This window comes from Natator depressus, chromosome 1, assembly GCF_965152275.1.
Source record: "Natator depressus isolate rNatDep1 chromosome 1, rNatDep2.hap1, whole genome shotgun sequence".
Classification (NCBI taxonomy): Eukaryota; Metazoa; Chordata; order Testudines; family Cheloniidae; genus Natator; species Natator depressus.
In genome coordinates this window covers 297,854,689-297,873,447 of record NC_134234.1, presented here as the reverse complement: position 1 = coordinate 297,873,447, position 18,759 = coordinate 297,854,689, and the positions used below count along the sequence as shown (strand labels likewise).

Sequence of the window (18,759 nt, the reverse complement as noted above, 5' to 3'; positions counted from 1 at the left end):
TGCTCTTGCAGCCCTGCAGTAAGAATTCAGGCAGTCTCGTTGGGCTGCATGCTTTTTTGTTTGATTCTATAAATAGATAGCTGCCTTAGCAGCCGCAAATGCTGCTCAGCCTGTAGGTTGAATCACATTGCTTCATTTAAATTAGTCCCAAAAAATTCTCCGGGATGTCAGAAGATGAAGTGACCTATCCTGAAATTTACATTTCTTAACGATAATACTAGGGAATCCATTTAACAAAATCTCTTGCAGAAAAAAATCATTTTTTTTTCAATTTTCTCAAACCTAATTTAAGTACAAAAAAGCCTTTTATATGCATATGTTCCAGGTGGAGGCAAAACTGATTGACAAATTGGATAGCTTGATGTCAGAAGGCAAAGGTGACGAAACGTACCGAGAGCTCTTCAACAGCATGTGAGTAATAAATTTGCTTTTAATTCATTCATTGTGTTCCATTTGATGGATTAGCTGCTAATATCATTGTGGACAAAAACTGCAGAAAGAGCTGTGATCTCGGAATGCTTTTGTCGTTTTTGAAACCTGTGAAATAAAGGCTAGTTGCCTAAATAAAGTAATGTATCTTATTGTATCTTTGATGACTAGTTGTGTCTATGTTATACCATAAACTGTTCTCTATTATCACTCATACTAATTTTAAAACCAGAAAAGCCAAAGATGTTTAGTAGGTTGCTGGGATGCAGTTAGAACATAAATTTTTTACATTGCATTTGTAAAACATGAGCTTAATAAATAGCTGTTTTGTTAAATCATTCTCATAACTAACCAAAATTAGCTATTGTTCAAATAATATTTCACTTGTTGATTTCCTGATGGATTACAGAATGAGCGATAAGATTAATCTCATATAATAATTCTATTTACAAATGATTTTTAGACATTGCATATGTTTTAATAATTGGTTCGTAACATCAGAATCTAATGGTGAAAGAGGACAAATGCTTCCCTTATAATGGAACTCCTAGGACTGCCCATGTGTTATTCCTGGTGACTGAAATTGGTGACCATCACAGACACAAAAACATGAACTGTTTCCCGCCCCCCATCCATTTCAACTTCAACCATGTGGGAGACCTATTTATAGTCACTTTAGAACAAGATATATTGTTCCTCCACTGGATTCCATTTTACATGTGTATTTCCCAGTGCTATTACACATACAGTTTTTTTTATTAGGTTTCATCCTTTTTAAGTGGAAGGGAAAAGTGATATTTTAGCTTTATTGCTCTAGAATTAAAAACAATTGCATTTATGTCTTTTTGTTGGTACATATGCCAAGCACATAATACTCCTATAATTCCATTGTGGGGAAAAAACCCATAATACCAAAATAAATGCTTCTGCCCATAACATAGAGAGAAGGAAAGGGAAGTTTGAGGTGAAATTACAGCTGAAGAGTATAGTAAAAGATAATTTGTGTAGTAATCATTCTTTAAACATTAAGATAAATCAAGTAAAAATAATAAAAGCTAAGAAAGTTTTCAGAAATTTTAGTAACAGTGTAATTTTTAAGACAACAGCATTAAAGGAGAAGTTGTTTTATGAAGTAATAAAGCCTGCATTTACTCCAGTGCAGAAGCGTGTCATTCACTGATTGAAGTGACTTCAAACGATGTCAGAAAATATATTGGTATCTGAAATATAATTCTTGAAAAAGCTGAGTGTTGAAATTGAGATAGATTTTAAAAGGTAGTGGAAGAATGGGTAAAGCATTTTCTAAACGCAGTTACTTAAGAATGATTATGTGTAATTTAATTCATAAGAAGTCTCATACTACTTTTCCTGACTGGAGGGGCTTAGGTGCATATGGATCTAAAATGGAAGACACTACTGTAACAGGTGACTTGAAGAAAAGCTATCCTGAAAATGTTAAAAGCTTTGAAGTCATTATTTCAAGGATCAGATTCTTAGTGTCAAGGTGTCTGAGATTTTCTTCCATCATCAATTTAAGCAGCTATTATTGGAGGATTTTGTCACATGCCTCCTTGATTTAAAAATAGTGCGCATATGATTAGACTGAGGTGATAATAAAATGATGGGCACATTAGTTCAAGAAAGTGGAAAGCACTAGCACAGTTTTCAAGTAGTCATAGCTTTGTTTTGGGAAATGGAAGTACATTCATTTTACATGATCAAATATGAGTCTTCAAATTGCCCCCTAATTTGTAGATGTATGAAGTCATGGGGACACAGATAATCTTCATGCATTTTCTGGACACAGCATATCAATTTAAACAGTATTTGGGTATTTGTCCTGTTCTCTCTCTCTCTCTCTCTGGAGATATACTGTTTTCTGATTCATGCTATCTCCATGTTCCCAGGTTAACTTAATTTTTCTGAGCAATCCATAAGCACTTTTCCACTGAAGACACATCTTGCTTTTATAGCCAAATTATAGATGTCATTGGACATCTTTAAAATGTTGTATGCTTGGGATTTTGATGTTTATAATGAAATATCCTATAAAATGCAAAGGGAGAAGCATTGCTGCTATTTATCTTTTGGCAGGCGTCATCCAGGGAGATTTAGAAGTGACCGGAGGGCTGTCTCACAATCACCAACATATCATTACTAAGGCTCAGATTTTGTCAGGGATAAACAAAAATTCATGAAAGCCCGTGACCTGTCCATGATTTTAACTAAAAATATCCCTGACGAAATGGGGAGGGAGGAGGGTCCAGCACTCTCAGTGGCTGGGGACTCTGGGGTCCCCTTGCCCTCCTCCCCCACGTCCCCCGCCCCAGGGGCTGAGTCACTGCAGAGTCTCCTTGCTGCCCATCATGGCTGAGCCACTGTGGGGTTCCCTCACTGCCCGCCATGGCTGGGCAGCTGCGGGGAGCACCCCCCCCCATCTCTGGGAGCTCCAGAGGACCCCGCCCACAGGGGCTGGGAGCTCTGGAGAGTCCCCCCGATGCCCACAGGGGCTGGGAGCTCCAGGGTTCCCCTGCTGCCCAGCAGATAGGAGCTGCTGGGGACCCTCTGCCAGCAGTGTCTGAGGGCTGCCTGCTGATAGCTCCAACCCCAGGTCAGAGAATGTCATGGAGGTCTCTGGAAGTCACGGATTGTAGGGCTTAGTCATTAATGAATGGTACTAAAGAGCGGGAGCTGTAGATGTGATGTTGTAATTAAGGGCCAGTTGCTGTATTTGCTCCCTAATATCATCCAGACAGAAAAAGAACCCCTGATCTCCCTTTAAATTGTTAATCTGAAATTAAAAACAATTGAGGGTTCTAGCTGAATAACATGAAAATACATGTTTATGTTTTACAAAAAGGTTGACAATTAGAACAAAATCTTTGTGTTGTGCTGCACAGTTGCTCAGATCAGAAGCTTACTTTTAGTTTTTAAGTAATGTATGACTTTTACACAGGCCCTTCCTTTCCAAAAGCCTCTCGTGCTAAATAACGTGTAGAAATTACTGCCACCTTCTGAACTTACTGGGCAAGCCATTCATTTTTATATGATATGCATTGCAAACCGCAACAGATGCGCTCCAGTGGTGTTAAACTAGAGGGCCACGCATACTAGAGGGCCAGCTTATTGTACATGTCAGGCACTCCATATGTCTCCCCATTCTCCCACAAGGTCCTTGTGTGCCACCTTCCCACCCCCTTCTATTTCAGGGACGCCCTGCAGCTCCCCATCCCCTCCTTCATGCCAGGGCTCTGTGTGTCTCCCATTCCCTCCTGCCAGTGACATTGTATACTGCTCCATTCCTTCATTCCCCGTTTCCCTCCCCAAGTGCCAAAGGCTTTGTGTGCCTCCATGTCTCCACTCCTCCCATGCCAGGAACTCTGTGTTCTCCCCCTTGTCTCACTGTGTTCCCCCATTCCCTCTCCCTCCCATACCAAGTCCCCTATTTTCTCCCCATGCCAGGAGTTCTGTGTGTGCACCCCATTTCCTCTGCCTCTCATTTCCCCATGCCCCACCAATCTTATTTTTTTTCTTTCTGTCTTGGTGATTCAGGATGTCAACATTTTAAACTATATTAGGAGGATGGGTAGAGCTGAGATGGGGTGTTGCTATACTGGAAGAGGTTAATGCCTACCATCAACCAATACTTTGATCTATACGCATTACTGAGTGGTTGAAGTTTCTGGGGTTTGCTAAGCAGATACCAGGCGCTCCATCTGTCCCCATTTCCCTCTTCTGGTTTTCTGAATCTCACCAAAATCAATAGGTTTGCCTACTGATGCCTACAACAGACCCTAAAATTCTGGAATTGAGTTGTTGCATCATTCAAAAGTTATTGCGTTACAGAGAGACTTGTCAGATAGTAATGCCTCACATGCTCAACCAGTAAATTTAGAGGAAGAAGCCTGAGTAGTGTAAGCTTGAAGCAGGATTGACGTCTGTCACAAACAGGGCATGAGTGGTCAGGCCTAGTGGCTGGAGTGAGGAGCCAGGAACCAGAACCGAGGGACAGAGTCAGGAATCAGGAGTCAAGCCAAGTGTCAGAGCCATAGGCAGGAGCAAGCAGGAAAGTGGGGCTGAAGTGGATCGGAGCAGGTACATTACAACACTCTTCACCTGTGCTGTGCATAAAGTCCAGTGTCTAACAAGAACTGAATGATGAAAGCAGGCATTCTCCGGGTCAGACAAAAATGGGAGGGGCTGGAAAGCTGTGATAAAGAGATCACAGAGAAGAGGTATTAAAACAAAGTGTGTTCAGAGTTTCTGATACAACATGCAGGAGAGAACAGAAGCTTAACTGAAATGTCAGTCATCTCTCTCAAATTTTATCTTGATCTTGCCGTGAGAAGCCTGGGGATGTGTTTGAGTGGCTCTTTTGTTATGAATGTTTTCTCTGTGCATTATCTGTGAAAGTAGAATGATGCAAAGGAGAAGACAGGAAGCTGTCAAACTGAAAAGGCAATTTGTTGTTTAAATAAAGATATTTAATATATTCATACATTCTCAAGTAGAAACTGTATAGTGTACATTTATACATATAAATAGAACTTACGTAAGTCAGATATACAATAGACTTATCCTTTTTTAGAAAGGTTAGACTTCTGCCGTTTTTAGAAGCATACTAAATATTCTTGTTTTTAAATTTAATTTGAAATACCCTCATTTAAAGTAAGGTTGAAAAGCAATGTGAAGAGAGAAATGTAGTCAGTATTGTCTTCTGGCTATACAATAGTCTTGATTCTCCTCTTGTTTCTTACATACAAAAACTGGTGTTAAAAGAATGTTATGGTGCAAAGGTAAGTATTCAAAAGTTAGGAAATGCCAGAATTAAGTTTGCCCGTGCATTCATTCTGAAAAGCAGTGTGGCTAATGAAAAAGACATGGATTTGCCAAATTAGAATTCTAAGGTTTCCCTTGTTGAAATTGGGAGAATGATACCTGTTCCTAAGCCCTGGTCTACACTGGGGGGGGGGAATCGATCTAAGTTACACAACTTCAGCTACGTGAATAACGTAGCTGAAGTCGACATACTTAGATCGACTTACCGTGGTGTCTTCGCCACGGTGAGTCGACTGCTGCCGCTCCCCAGTCAACTCTTCCTGCGCCTTTCATGGCGCTGGAGTATAGGAGTCAACGGGACAGTGCTCGGGGGTTGATTTATCGCGTCTAGACTAGACACGATAAATCGATCCCCATTGGATCAATCACTGCCCACCAAATCCGGTGGGTAGTGAACACATACCCTAAGATAGAAGTGTGAGGCCTTGCTCAATGATATGGGCTGTTAAGTGCACAGAATTGGCACCAGACAGCAGTAGGTCTCCTCCTAACTCCCAGCCCTGTATACCTTCCCCTATGTCAAAGGATAGGGAGCACTGTGTATATAGGAGTTCAATGAGCGCTGAGAGCATGATCAGTGAAGTTGGTATATAAGAGTTCTGTGGGGCTGAGTATGCTCAGTGTAGTTGAAGGTGAGTGGAGCTGGCCGCCTTCCCACTGCAGGTAGAAATGTTCTGAGATTTTACCTACTGAGCATGTGCAAATGGCAGTTTTTTGAGGCTCCTAACTCAACCAAATATTCATCGAGTTTTATGGGGACAGGATCCACTATCATGCCAAATTTTAAATCTGTGTACCAAAGCACAGAGACACTAGAGCTTTTCAGATAAATGGTTTGGGAAAATGTTTTCGCATTGACAAAACCTCCTATTTTACCCAAACTTCGGTCTCTGAAATGGCTGAACAATTTTTGCTGAAAGTTTTAAAAATCTTAGCTTCAGGCAGAGAGGAAATGTGGAAAATTTGATTCCAAATGGTTGAAATTTGGCAGCGTTATAAGCAACCCAAACCAGGGGTTTATAAAGGAAAATATTAGGGCACCTTCATTATAAGTGTCACTGCCAGTTCCCATACAGTATTACTTTTACCCCAGGAAATCTGTTCACTTCAGTGTGTAATCCTAATTTACCCTAGTATAAGGGAGAGGAGAATTAGATACAGTACATTTCCCACACAAAATCCTTTGGTTATTTAATATTTAAAGGAATGAAACTATCAGTGCATAAATGGTATGTATTGAGTGGGCAAATGTTAAGTTAAAGGAGAATATTTTTAAAAACCACCTCTCAGTAAAAGGCTTTTCCTGTAACAATTACGCTACAGTTAAACTGCGTGGGTGCAGAACTATTGTAGAGTGAGTGAGGAAAAATCTATGTTAACAAGTTGGAGGTCCCATTGACAGGGAATTTAGAGATGCTGGATGTTCTTTTCTAGGTGACAGTCTTCAATAGAGTGGAACAAAATTTTTCAGTCAAGTAGTACATTTGCCAGAAAATGCAGTTTTGGAGAGACTGAAACTATTTGTGAATTCAGGTTGAATTCAGTGAATAGTTTTGGCTGAATAAAAAATAAGAGGAAAAATGTGGAAAAAGTCAAGTTTGTTTTGAGATTTTCTAAATGAACGATTTCAATAGTTCATTTCTAATTGACATTTAATTTAGAAAATGTCATTTTGAATGGACTCGAACTAAATGTTTTCATTTTTTCATTTAATCGAGAAAACCTAAAAAATTTCAGTTTCTACTGGAAACAAATCAATTATTTTGCATATATTTTGGTTTAGCTACCAAACTGGAAAATCAGTTATTCACTCAGCTCTAGTCTTCGGTTTCTTTCTGTTTTCTGAAATGTTAGCATGTAACCCACGCAGTTAGCATGTAATGAAATGTAAGAAAACCAAAAACTATTATAAATCTGGGGATGTATCAAGGTTTTAAAATGTTTATACATTTTATAAATCTGATTATATTTGTATGCATTTTGATTTTGACATGGCTAACCTAGAAATCCATTTGCTTTGTCAATGCTTCCTGGATTAGAATTCCACTCTTTGGTCCCTATCCTAGGTAAGATATTTGTTTTTAAATGGTGCTGCTTGTGAGAAGAGTCCAAAATTAAATCTGTGAATATTGCAGACATTGCCAAGGCATTTGAGATACTGTTGAAAGTAAAGTGGTTGCCATGGTGACAGATAAAAATAAATGTTGAAATTGCTTTGGGTTTCTTCTTTCCAGCCTACTGAAGAAAATTGAGCGGGAAACGTGGAGAGAAAGTGGTGTTTCATTAATCGCCACTGTAACGCGACTAATGGAAAGGTTACTGGACTACAGGTGAGCAATTGTCACATGATTTATATTGAGAATATGGAAGCATTCAAAGTTCTGACAACAAAATTATCCTGCAGGGTTTTGATAACTGGAACATGGAGACTTTCACCACTAGGTTACAGGTTCAAATCTGCCTCTGGGTTGGGAGTGGCCAGAAGTCATCATCTAACAGCTGTTTCACAGCCTAAGTGAAATTATTAATATTATTTTAGTAGTGCCTAGAGGTACCATCCAAAATTAGGCCCACTGTGGTAGACACTACTGGTACATATAACAAGAGACCATTCCTGGCTGAAGAGTTCAAATCTAAATAGACAGCACAGACAAAGGAGGGAGAAAGGAAGCATCATTACCCTCATTTTTATTGATGGGGAACAGAGGCACAAAGGATGACTTGCCCAAGATCACCCAGGAAGTCTGTGACAGAACCAGTCATCGAATCCAGATCTCTTGAGTCCCAGGCCAGTGTCTTAACCTCCAGGGCTGATATTGTGTTTCCAGACCCTAAGGCAAAGGTCCACACATCAAAATCTATCATGGTTGTCATCCTTATTTACAGTTTAAGAGAAAAGCTGAAGGATTTAGTTGTCATGGAGACTGAACTCTTAACTTCTAGAGAAATGCTACATCTCTTCTGTGGCTAAATAGAACTTCAGTCTCCTGTATTGTCAGTCCAGCACCTTTCAAAGCACTGCATTCACTGGCAGTTTTATTGTTCCTTAGTAACTGTGGGGGGGTAATTTCCATCATTTTAATGCAAGGCTGTCATGCTTACACTGTTTTCCTTCATGTGTTGTCATTAGTGGCCCTACATAGCTTTATCTTAACTTTTGATCTAGAGGTGGAATATACAGCCCGTGCAAGCAAGAAAAAGGAGACATGAGGTCAAACGCATCTGGATCTGCTTTCTGGCAGTGCAGAATGCCCTGAGGCTGTATTGTTTTAATTAGTTTGCTTCTACTTAATTCTGTTCTATGAAATGTGTTCCTTGTTCAGAGGGGAAAAACTGTATTGTCCCATAGTGCAGATGTTCTGACTTTTGTTACATTTTATTTTTAGGGACTGCATGAAAATGGGAGAAGTGGATGGTAAAAAGATTGGCTGCACTGTTAGCCTGTTGGTTTGTATAATAATCTTTATCTCTCTTTTATACTCAAGCAATTAACCTTACATAGTAAAAATCTATCCATTGTATGAGAAGTATATTTTTACTAACCTACTTCTCGATGCACAGTGCACTCCAAACGGCAGGTGTAATTAATGCCAGTGAATTCACAAAGTACATTTATACCATCAAATATGGATGGTATTTAAATACATACTGTTATAGTTCAGAATAATATCATTTGATGGTCTGACTACAAGTTGCTGATATGATACAATAGTTAGAGCCTGGTAGAATAGGATAAAGTTCAGGATATTTCAGAATGAAGTTGATACAGTTTTCTTGTGCTTTTCTTTCAGTGTTCATCGTGAGAATCCCCCTAGTATCAGCTCATAGGAGTTTAATAAATGTTACTAGAAAGTAACATTCATAGAAAATTCAAACCAAAGATTTGTACATTCCTGCAAATCTGATTAATTTCTGTGGCTTGTTTAAAAATACACAACAAAGCTCACTTGTATTCCTACCTCTGTCCTCTCATTTTCCCAGCAACAGGCCTCAGCTACTCTTATATATGAAAAATATTTTTGAGGAGTTCATATACCTATTCCCCTCTCAATAGAACTAGAAAATGTTCCTCTGGGCCTGCTGTTGTCACTTCTCATGGACCTTCATCTCATTTTAGATTTGAGATACACCCTCCCACCATCCAATACCCCAAGAATGTACTGTGCAAATTATGAATCCCTATTAATATTATTTTTATTAATTATAATAACCTATTAGTGAAGTATGTTTTGATCCTAGGCCAAGATTCATTGACAGGCTTTGAACTTCTGTGAACTTCAGAAAGTTTCAAGTTTTGTTATGGAACCATGCAACTGTGCTGTTTTAAGTGGTAACTGAGAATTATAGGGCATAAAGACAAATCTAATTATTAGTTATTCCTGGAGAAGTTTTTGAAGGATAAAGGATTTCTTCTATATGAGCACAATACTTTCTAAATACAGTATACGTAACTTGATTATGGGACAACTTGCTTACTATCAGGTTACCCGGCATGGTTTAAAAGGAAGTAAAAACATTTGGTTATTTGCGTTCTAAAGTCAATTTTTACTGCAAGAAATGACCCATAATTTGTATAAAAAGAACACACAAAAATAGAGCAAAGCAAACATGGAATACTCTAACAGCATCCTTGAATGGGATTTCACAAACTGTAGTGATCTCTTGTCAGGCTAAGAAATATTTTGTGATTCCCTCCACCGGGACAACTTAAACCTAACAATCAGTAGGCAAAACTATGTATCTCTAACATACCCCAAGAATTAACTAATTTTAGAGTATGAAAGGTGAACCTTCATTATGCAGAAAGTACACAAATTTTAAAACACTATGATGGCTGAGGCTATCGTGCTTTCAGAAGATGTTCTGCGCAAGGTGAAACTGAGGAAATACACTGACTTTAATCACTGTCAGTCAGCAGGAGGCAATCGCACTTCATTTTTATCGGCACTGTTGAAAAGAAACCTGACTTGCAAAAGCAGGAGGGTGGAAATGGCATGGAAATTGAGCTTTCAGGGTCCTACACTGAACCTACGTCCTACACCTCCAAAGAAACATCCAGAATCTTCTGAGTTCCTGCCTAGAGAAAGTCCATTGCAGCATCTTGTCACAGGAAAGGTCTGTCATTTTGCCTTGCAGTGGCACAATCAGTGCTGCCATGTCAATTGTATCTTGGATGAAGGAGTTAGTAATCCACTTATTTCCCCTCCCCATCCCCCCAGGGGTCACCTGGATTTGAAGTTCTCTAAGATGCTGATGGTTCTTGAACAGCTGCCCCTTTCTATTTGTGAATGGTGAAACAAGGAAACAGCTACAAGTTTCTTTTTTGTGCCCAGGAAGGCCAATTTCCAAGTTTCTGATGAATATTCCCACCCTCATGTGCAGAATAGTTATATTCCTACCACAGAGAAGGTTTCAGCTTGCTTAAGTGCCCTGAGATGTCAGCACAATAGGCTAACATGCTACACAAGATGAATGTCTGAAGATTGCTGAGGGAAGCCTGCGCTTCTGCTCTTAATCTGAAAAGTCAAATTGTCACTCAGCTGCATGAGAGCCATCCCACTTCAGCTTGGAAGAGGAGTTGCTGGTGAAATAAATTCATGTCCACCACAGAGCAATACAAAAAGTCAAGAATTTACTGTATGGCCTTCAGTGAAGCTTGCTCCTCCTTCAGCTTCATGAAGGATTAGGTATTTTTTTCAAACATTTTCTTAGCAGAAAGAATGTGACTGATATACAAAATTGTAAAGCCATGCATCATTAAGTGCAGTGTTTTCGTTTTATGTGACCAGACTACTTACTATTCTTAAACCTCACTGACTTGATATTATCCATGTAGATTGTAATACACCATTCCCACTGAATGTGGCTATTTTGGACTGTTTCCTAAAGTGTCTCAAATTAACATTCTCCTGTAGTGCACACTGTCACAGCTTTCCAGCACAGCAAGTTGTCTTCAGCAGAATTATCGGTCATGTCTGATGAACCCTAAGAGCTATGTCACACCAGACACGCTGTTTGACTCATCAAGTTGAATCGCTAAGTGCTGATTTTTTTAAAGGACTTGTTCTCAGACATCCTGAACCACGTCACTAATATGGGACAAAAACCAGTTTTATCTGACAAAAGTACTGTTTTCAGTTTGGTAGGTGATACAGGCCCTATGAATTTTGAAACCATATCTACTGTGCAGGGAATTATAAGATTTTTTGCAAGGGTCTGTGCTTTACACGTCATGTGATTCATAGAGATACTACCTGAAAAAGGACATTTTTGTTGACATTGCTGCTTCGAAAAAGTGGTGTTGAATTTTTCAAGCTGCCTAGTTTTCTCTGGAAAAAAGTCTCTATTAGTGGCTGTCTAATTGCTAAATATTACCTTCTTTGAAGGTGTTATACTCTTCTTAGACTGCACATTATGGCTTAGAATGATTTGATGAAAAAACATGTCGCATATTTCTCATTGTGTTTGCACACATTCTTTTTATTTTCTGAGCTGTTAATGGAGCGACTTGCCACTGTCCATTCCACAGAATGTTCTATCTCCAGTCAGAAATGAGCTTCAACAAAGACCTGAGTAACTTATGCAATACAGGTGCGTGAGGAGCAACAGAGCTCTTAGTCCTTAGCAAGTAGAGCCAGTCTGGTATTACAGTTCAGTGCCACGTCTTGTCGTGATCTGTATGCATGGATACTTGCACTTCATTGGTGTCCTAATAACATTTTTTAATGGGCCTGGTGCTGTTTTACATTCCAGGCACACATACAAGTACAGCTTTAATATTTTACCTTTTTTGTATTTTAGCAGATGCTCCAGCAGGTGCTGCCCTGCTAGCTGTGCTTCTCAGATTATAGTAATATGGTGGCCTTGAAGGGACATGCAATTGCAGAGCTCGTGTTGTGTCTCCATTTTTATCATTTAAAAAAATACACTTATTTTTGTAACATTTTACATTTTTTCTCTGACTTCCTACAACAACTTTCTCTGAGATTCGTTCACAGTGCTCCTTTCTACCTTCCTCACTTTAGTGATTGTAACCCACAGTTTGGGAATCTGTGGTCTAGAACAAGAACATTCACAGTTTATTCCAACAGAGCGGCTCATTGGCAACTTGCCGAGAGCCCAGAAGAGATGCACGATAACGTGGAACCAATCACAATCTTGAATGTGCAGGGGCATCCTGCAGCATCAAGGTTGTAGCATGTAGTGATATCTTGATCTGAGCAGACCAGTTACAAAATTAAGCGTTGCATGCTGGGACCTGTATGTGCATGCTCTGCAATTCTATCTTCAAGATGACAGCATTTACGATGTATGGCGTAAGACACCATTCTCCTATTGCTGACCTTGGAATACCTGATTTAGGGCCTGTACTACTCTGATGAACAGAATTAAATATTGAACATCATGGACTAAAGTTTCAAAACTGCATGCAGGACTTTATTTATGTGAAACCCACGTCAATCACTAACAGTGACACATCTAAAAATCCCCAGTAACTCTGAAAATCTGATTCCACATCCTTCGACATAAGTTCAAAATAGAACTTTTTTTATATTTCAGACATGGTATGCAATAGTCATGCATCAGTTACCAGTTTTCGTGAGCATAAGCCAGAGCTGAAGAAATCACATTTTCTTTCAGAGTTATTTTGGTTTTTACACTTGAATAGTTCTTTGCAATCCTGCCAAAGTTATCCTGGCATTGTGCTATCACACAGTGAAGGGTAGACATACAGTAGCGTAGATATTTTGTTAAAATATGAATACAAAAGCCAGAGTGCTTTCAATTTTTTAAATCAATGTAGAGCTTTCAATGAGACGTTAAATTGCTTCAGTGGGGCTTGATAGAAGTACAGATGTATTTTTTAGATAGCTGAATCGGTATTTTTGAGTAAAATGCGTCAAATAGATAAAACATTATGGGATTTTAGTTCTAGCGGATTCTAGTTCTAGCGGATTCTGACTCTTGTGCAGGAGAATAATTTTAAAAATATTCTGGATATTATGATTGTTCTCAACAAAATGTAAGAGGCCTATTTATAAGGGACTACATGTACTGACCTTTATAGTTTGCCCTTGTAAACACGCAACTTCTTGAAATTTGCATGCGTTTCTGCAACATTAGGTTTGATGTGTATGTTCTGTACACTTAACAATTACTTCCAACACCGATTTTCAGCTATTTATTCTACCATTTTACATTCTCAGAAACATTTTGTTTAACCACCTATATCATTTTTTATTGCAGAATTTTTATAAGACTGAACTGAATAAGGAGGAGATGTATATTCGCTACATCCATAAGCTATATGACCTGCATCTGAAAGCACAAAACTTCACAGGTAATTGTTGGTACATGCAACCTAGGGAAAAAAATATTTAGAGTTAGATTGTGACTTATGCCCTTTCACGGTCATAGTGAGGTCATAGGCAATAAAACACCTCCTTTAACCCCTTTGCGGGTCACCCGGATCTCAGATTCAGGCAAGTAAAACAGGAGGGGCTACTCGCCAGCTTACTGTCCCCACAGCAGGTGAGCAGCGAATACGCAGAGCCTTGGCTCTATTTCATCCACTTCCCCTACTTGCTGCCCGGAGTAGCTGTGCTACGTGGGGTGGACAGTAATTTACTGCTGGTATAAGACAGCAATGAATTTATTACTCTTTCCCACCCAGGAACAATAGGATTGAAAGACAGAATTGTGATTAACCTGTCTCTCTCTGAGTCACAGTGCCTCTTGGCATTACTTCTGGGTTGATGTGGCTTACAACCCACCCCAGATTGTGTCTCTAGTCACAATTTAGCCCATATTGATTCACAAAACTGGCTTGGAGTTAAATGAGGCAACTCCTGATTTTTCATTCTTTCTGTTTAATCGTTCAAAAAGAGTGTGAAGGGTTGGGCTGGTCAAATCACACGTGTTTGTGCTCTGAGCCTTCACATGTTTCTGTCATGAATGAAGAGTGGAAATACCAAAATTTCCTTTCCTGTTCAGATGAAGTTCTTTGAGCCAATACAACTAGGATATGTATTTCCAGCTGTATTCCATGCACTGCTGTGATTCCATGCAGATAAGAAAAAATGCGGACATTTTGTATTCTTAACACATTTAAACTGATTGTAAAACAGAGAGAGAGTTTGGATTTTCTCCAAGTGGTGTATTTCCCACTGTTTGGCACCATTCATTCATTTATAGATTTTAAGGCCAGAAGGGACCATTAGATCTAGTCTGACCTCCAGTTCATACATCACAGGCCATAGAATTGTACCCAGGAAATTGATATTAGGTGCATAATGTAGTTATGTGGTCACTTCAGTGACCTGTTATTTTCTTAAAGCCACTACATAATTGCATTCCAAAATCTAAACTTCTGTTTAAAAAAAGAAATCTTTTCACCCTTATGGTTTCAACAATACCCTTAAAAATGTGAAGGAATGTAACCAGTGCCGTTACGTCTGTTAGAGTCTTCATGCATCTCATAGAGCCATTGTTTCAAGCAGTCTGAACTGCTTCAATTCATCTGAATGGGGAATTAACTCTGAAGCCTGATATTGTCATTTAAATGTCAATGTTGTTAACTATGTTGCTGTTGGTTTCAGTAGACACAAAAGATAATGTATTTATCCATTGTTGTACATACGACATTGGATGCACAACAGTGGTATTTATCATTGTTGGACAAGTAGATTCTGTAAAGTTACTGGAGTGGGTAACAAAATATTCTTTCAAGTAGATGCAGCTGTGTATTCTATGTAAATATGGGCACGCCCAGCACTCCAGAGCCAAAGAAATTTGCCTAGCAGTACCTGTAGGGACAGTGCTCGTGCTCTGCAGCTCAAACCCCTCCCCATGATCTCCTCAGTTCCATCTCACCATCCTTGACTAGAGCTGAAGCTATGTGTGGTGTTTTTACCTCATGCTTTCAGTCTGTTTTCTGATTAATTTTTTTTGTGTATAGTAGTTAGAAGTATCTCAGGTTAAGTTTAGTGTTAGTATAGTACGGGCATTAGCTGCCCTGTGCAGTGACCTCACTGGGGTTCAAGCATTGCCCATAGTCGGGGGCCATTCCCCAACAGAGATCCTCACATGAGGGGCTTGTTGGGTCTCAGTGAAGGACACATTAAAGGCAGATGAAGCACTGGTAAATAGTTCATAAAAAGGACTCAACTGGCAAGAGACTCCCAGTATTTCATGATCCCCAAGCCCAAGGGAGGGATGAGACATGTCTTCAACCTTTGCAATCTCAATAAATACATCAGATACATGAGATTCTGTAGAGTAATCCTATTAGCTATCCTCCCCGTCTTAAATCACAACAACTAGTTTTCTGCCCTGGACCTTCAGGACACATACATAGCAATCCTGCCAAGCTTCAGGAGGTTCCTCAACCAATACATCATGCTGCCTTTCGGCCTGTCTTGCACTCCCTGCGTTTCTACCATGATTGTAGATTCTATGATTGTAACAGCATACCTCAGGAAGAGGGGAATTCATATCTTCCTGTACCTCAACCATTGGTTATTGAGGGCAGGTCCAAAGAGGAAGTCCTCTTTCATGTTCATTTCACACTACCTTTAGTTGATCATCTAGGTCTCATCCTAAAAAGTGGGAAATTAAGGTTGGTTCCAACTTGAAGAATTGAGTTCATTGGGGCCTGCTAGACTCTATGAGCTCAAGAGCATTTCTGCCAACTGACCAATTCCAGGCAATTCCCCGCCTATGTCTGGAGCTGCAGTCTCAAACCTTAATCACAGCCTAGGCCATATGGTTGCAGATCCACAGCTAGTCCAATATGCCAGACTACACCTTCATCCTCTTCAGAAGTGACTGAAGTTGGTCTATCATCCGATTCATCATCCCTTGGACAGGCTTGTCCACCAATCCTGGACTCCTTATGGTGGTAAATGATTCAAGATAATGTGTCCCAGGGCATTCCTTTTGCTCAGTCCCCACTGACCAAGACTGTAGTCACCAATGCCCCCTTAATAGGTTGGGGAGCACATCTGGAATTGCTGAAAGTTCAAGGTCTGTGGTTGGAACGAGAAGCTTCTCTGCATATCAATGTCCTGGAGCTTCAAGCCATCTACAATCCCTGTCAGACCTTTCAGGATCACATCAGGGGCTCAGTGGCACTCATCCTCACCAACGATACCAGTGCAATGAATTATGTGAACAGGTGAGGGGGGAGAACACTCCAACATGCTGTATCAGGAGGCAATTAGGCTACGGCAGTTTTGCATTGGGGAAGATGTTACCTCCACAGCCAATCACTTCCCTGGGATACAGAATCACCTGGCGGATCACCTCAGACAAAATTTCTCCCAGAATCATGAATGGTCCCTGAAGCCAGTGTCCTGCACACCGCCTTTGCAGTTTGGAGTATTTCGATGATCAACCAGTTTGCCATGAGAGAAATAAGAAATGCCATCTGTTTTGCTCTCGAAGGGGTCTCCGTTCAGGCTCTTCTAAAATCAAAGTAACCCTGCAGCTGCACCCTAAGTTTTTATCCAAAGCAGTTTCCCAGTTTTACTTGAACCAGACCTATATATTCACCAGTGTTCTTCCCCAAGCTGCATTCAACCCCAGAGGAAAAATGTCTTCACATACTGGATGTCAGGTGGTGATTAGCTTTTAATCTGGAGAGGACCAAATCTTTCCACTCCTCATCTCATTTGTTTGTTTCCTATGCAGACCAAATGGAGGGTCAAGTGGTCTCTTCACAGACAGTCTTCAGGTGGATAACTTCCTGTGTCATGACAACATACAAAGTAGCTTGAGCTATGCTGCCTCAAGAGGTGTGAGCCCATTCCACAAGAGCCCAGGCGACGTCCATGGCATTTCTAAGTGACATTCCTATGTTGGACATTTGCAGGGCTTCAACTTGGTCTTCTGTGCGTGCTTCTACAAACTGCTATGCCGTCATTGCTGCATCCAGATCAAATGGCACATTTGGGAAGGCAGTCCTGCAGACTGAGTCCCACCTCCTCTTAGTCTTGCTTGTGAGTCACCTTAGTAGAGTACATTGCTGCATCTATTAAAAAAAAAAGTTACCTATCTGTAACTGTTATTCTGTGATGCCGATGTGTATTCCACAACTGACCCTCGGTCCCCTCTGCATCTGAGTCTATACATCTGAAGTTGGATGTGAAGAAACGGAGGGCATTGGGGTAGTGCCCCCTTATAATGCTAGGGGCTGGGCTATGGCCACAAGGCATGAGCACTGCCCCTACTGGTACTGTTAGGCAAAGGTCTCCAGCTCCAATATGCTGGGCATGCACACACCTAAGTAGAATACACATCTACATCACACCACGAAGAACAGTTCCAGGTAGGTATCTGTTTTTTCAGTTGCCTCACTCCGAATTTAATGTCACATTAGCCTCTGTCCAAAATGAAGAAGGAAATAGGAGATCAATCACCTCCCCTGTATTAAAATACTTTGGGTTTGCAAAATCCCAAACTGACCACCTTGTGTACTAGAGGCCTCAATCCAGCTGGCATCCACTCAGCCAAAAAAACTCCAGCTTTTTTTCAGTAACCTGCACATTGTAATTATGAGTGTTCAATACCAAAACCTGTAGTACATTAAAAAGTCATTAGGAGACCATTTGGGCAAGGTGGAGTTGTGAACAGGGTACATGAAGCATGGACTTCCAAAGGTACAAAGGAGAGAGGATTTCTTTAATTCCACCATACCTGTCTGGCCTCTATATATTTAATGTGTCAGAGGACTGAGCGGTTGTATTGGGGAGAGTTTTTGGTGACCTTGCTGTATAACTTCAGGGACCTTCTCGTATAATTTGGGCATAATTACCAACTAGAGAGAGATGGTTGCCACAGACATGATTTTTGTGACACAAGTGTGGCTTTTAGGTTTTTACATAACAGGTTTTAATAACCCACTGAGCAAGGCATGTCAATGGATCCTTAACACACTAGTTTCTATACGTATGTTCAATATAGTCTAAGCACTGATTGTGCTGATTTTTTTAATGTTTTTAAACTATTCTTTTCTTCTTTTAAGCAATATTTTGCTCAAAATAATGCCTCCATGGCAGTTTTTCATTTTTCTATAGATCTTTCTTTCTTTGCCATGACACTCAGTCAGTCTTATTTAGTACTGCGTGATTAAGGAACGACTGGCCTCAGTCCGTGACAAAGAATAGAAACAGTCCTTACATTGAAAAGCAAAGATTCATTTGGTCCATCCCCTTGGTTTACATATTGATGTTCGGTGAAAAGAACACACATCAAAAGGTTAGTTTAACCTTGACCCTTGTCAGTTGCCTGGGGACAGGAAGTAAAGTTCACTCTCTTACCAGCACTCCAGTGTGTTACACTTTTATTTCATCTAGTTGTATAGTTTTGTTCCAGGGATGAAGGCAGCTTTCTCTTATTTTCATTTATTTTATCTGTCTTCACAATATGATTTACAAGACTGGTTCACATTCTAATAATTCTTTGTGAGAAAAGGCCTTTTAAAATCTAATA

General features: G+C 40.0%; 1 protein-coding gene across 4 annotated transcripts in view; it reads left to right on the top strand.

Moving 5' to 3' along the window:
- Window positions 1–18,759, top strand: part of DOCK4 (dedicator of cytokinesis 4) — a 412,625-nt gene that overhangs the window by 351,458 nt on the left and 42,408 nt on the right. For 2 of the 4 annotated variants that reach the window (XM_074942245.1, XM_074942243.1), the window contains exons 32-36: window positions 326–411; window positions 7,308–7,334; window positions 7,503–7,598; window positions 8,655–8,715; window positions 13,516–13,609. In XM_074942245.1, coding sequence (XP_074798346.1) covers window positions 326–411; window positions 7,308–7,334; window positions 7,503–7,598; window positions 8,655–8,715; window positions 13,516–13,609 — 364 coding nt within the window. The remainder of the gene's footprint in view (window positions 1–325; window positions 412–7,307; window positions 7,335–7,502; window positions 7,599–8,654; window positions 8,716–13,515; window positions 13,610–18,759) is intronic. The other 2 variants (XM_074942246.1, XM_074942244.1) reach the window with 1 other exon arrangement.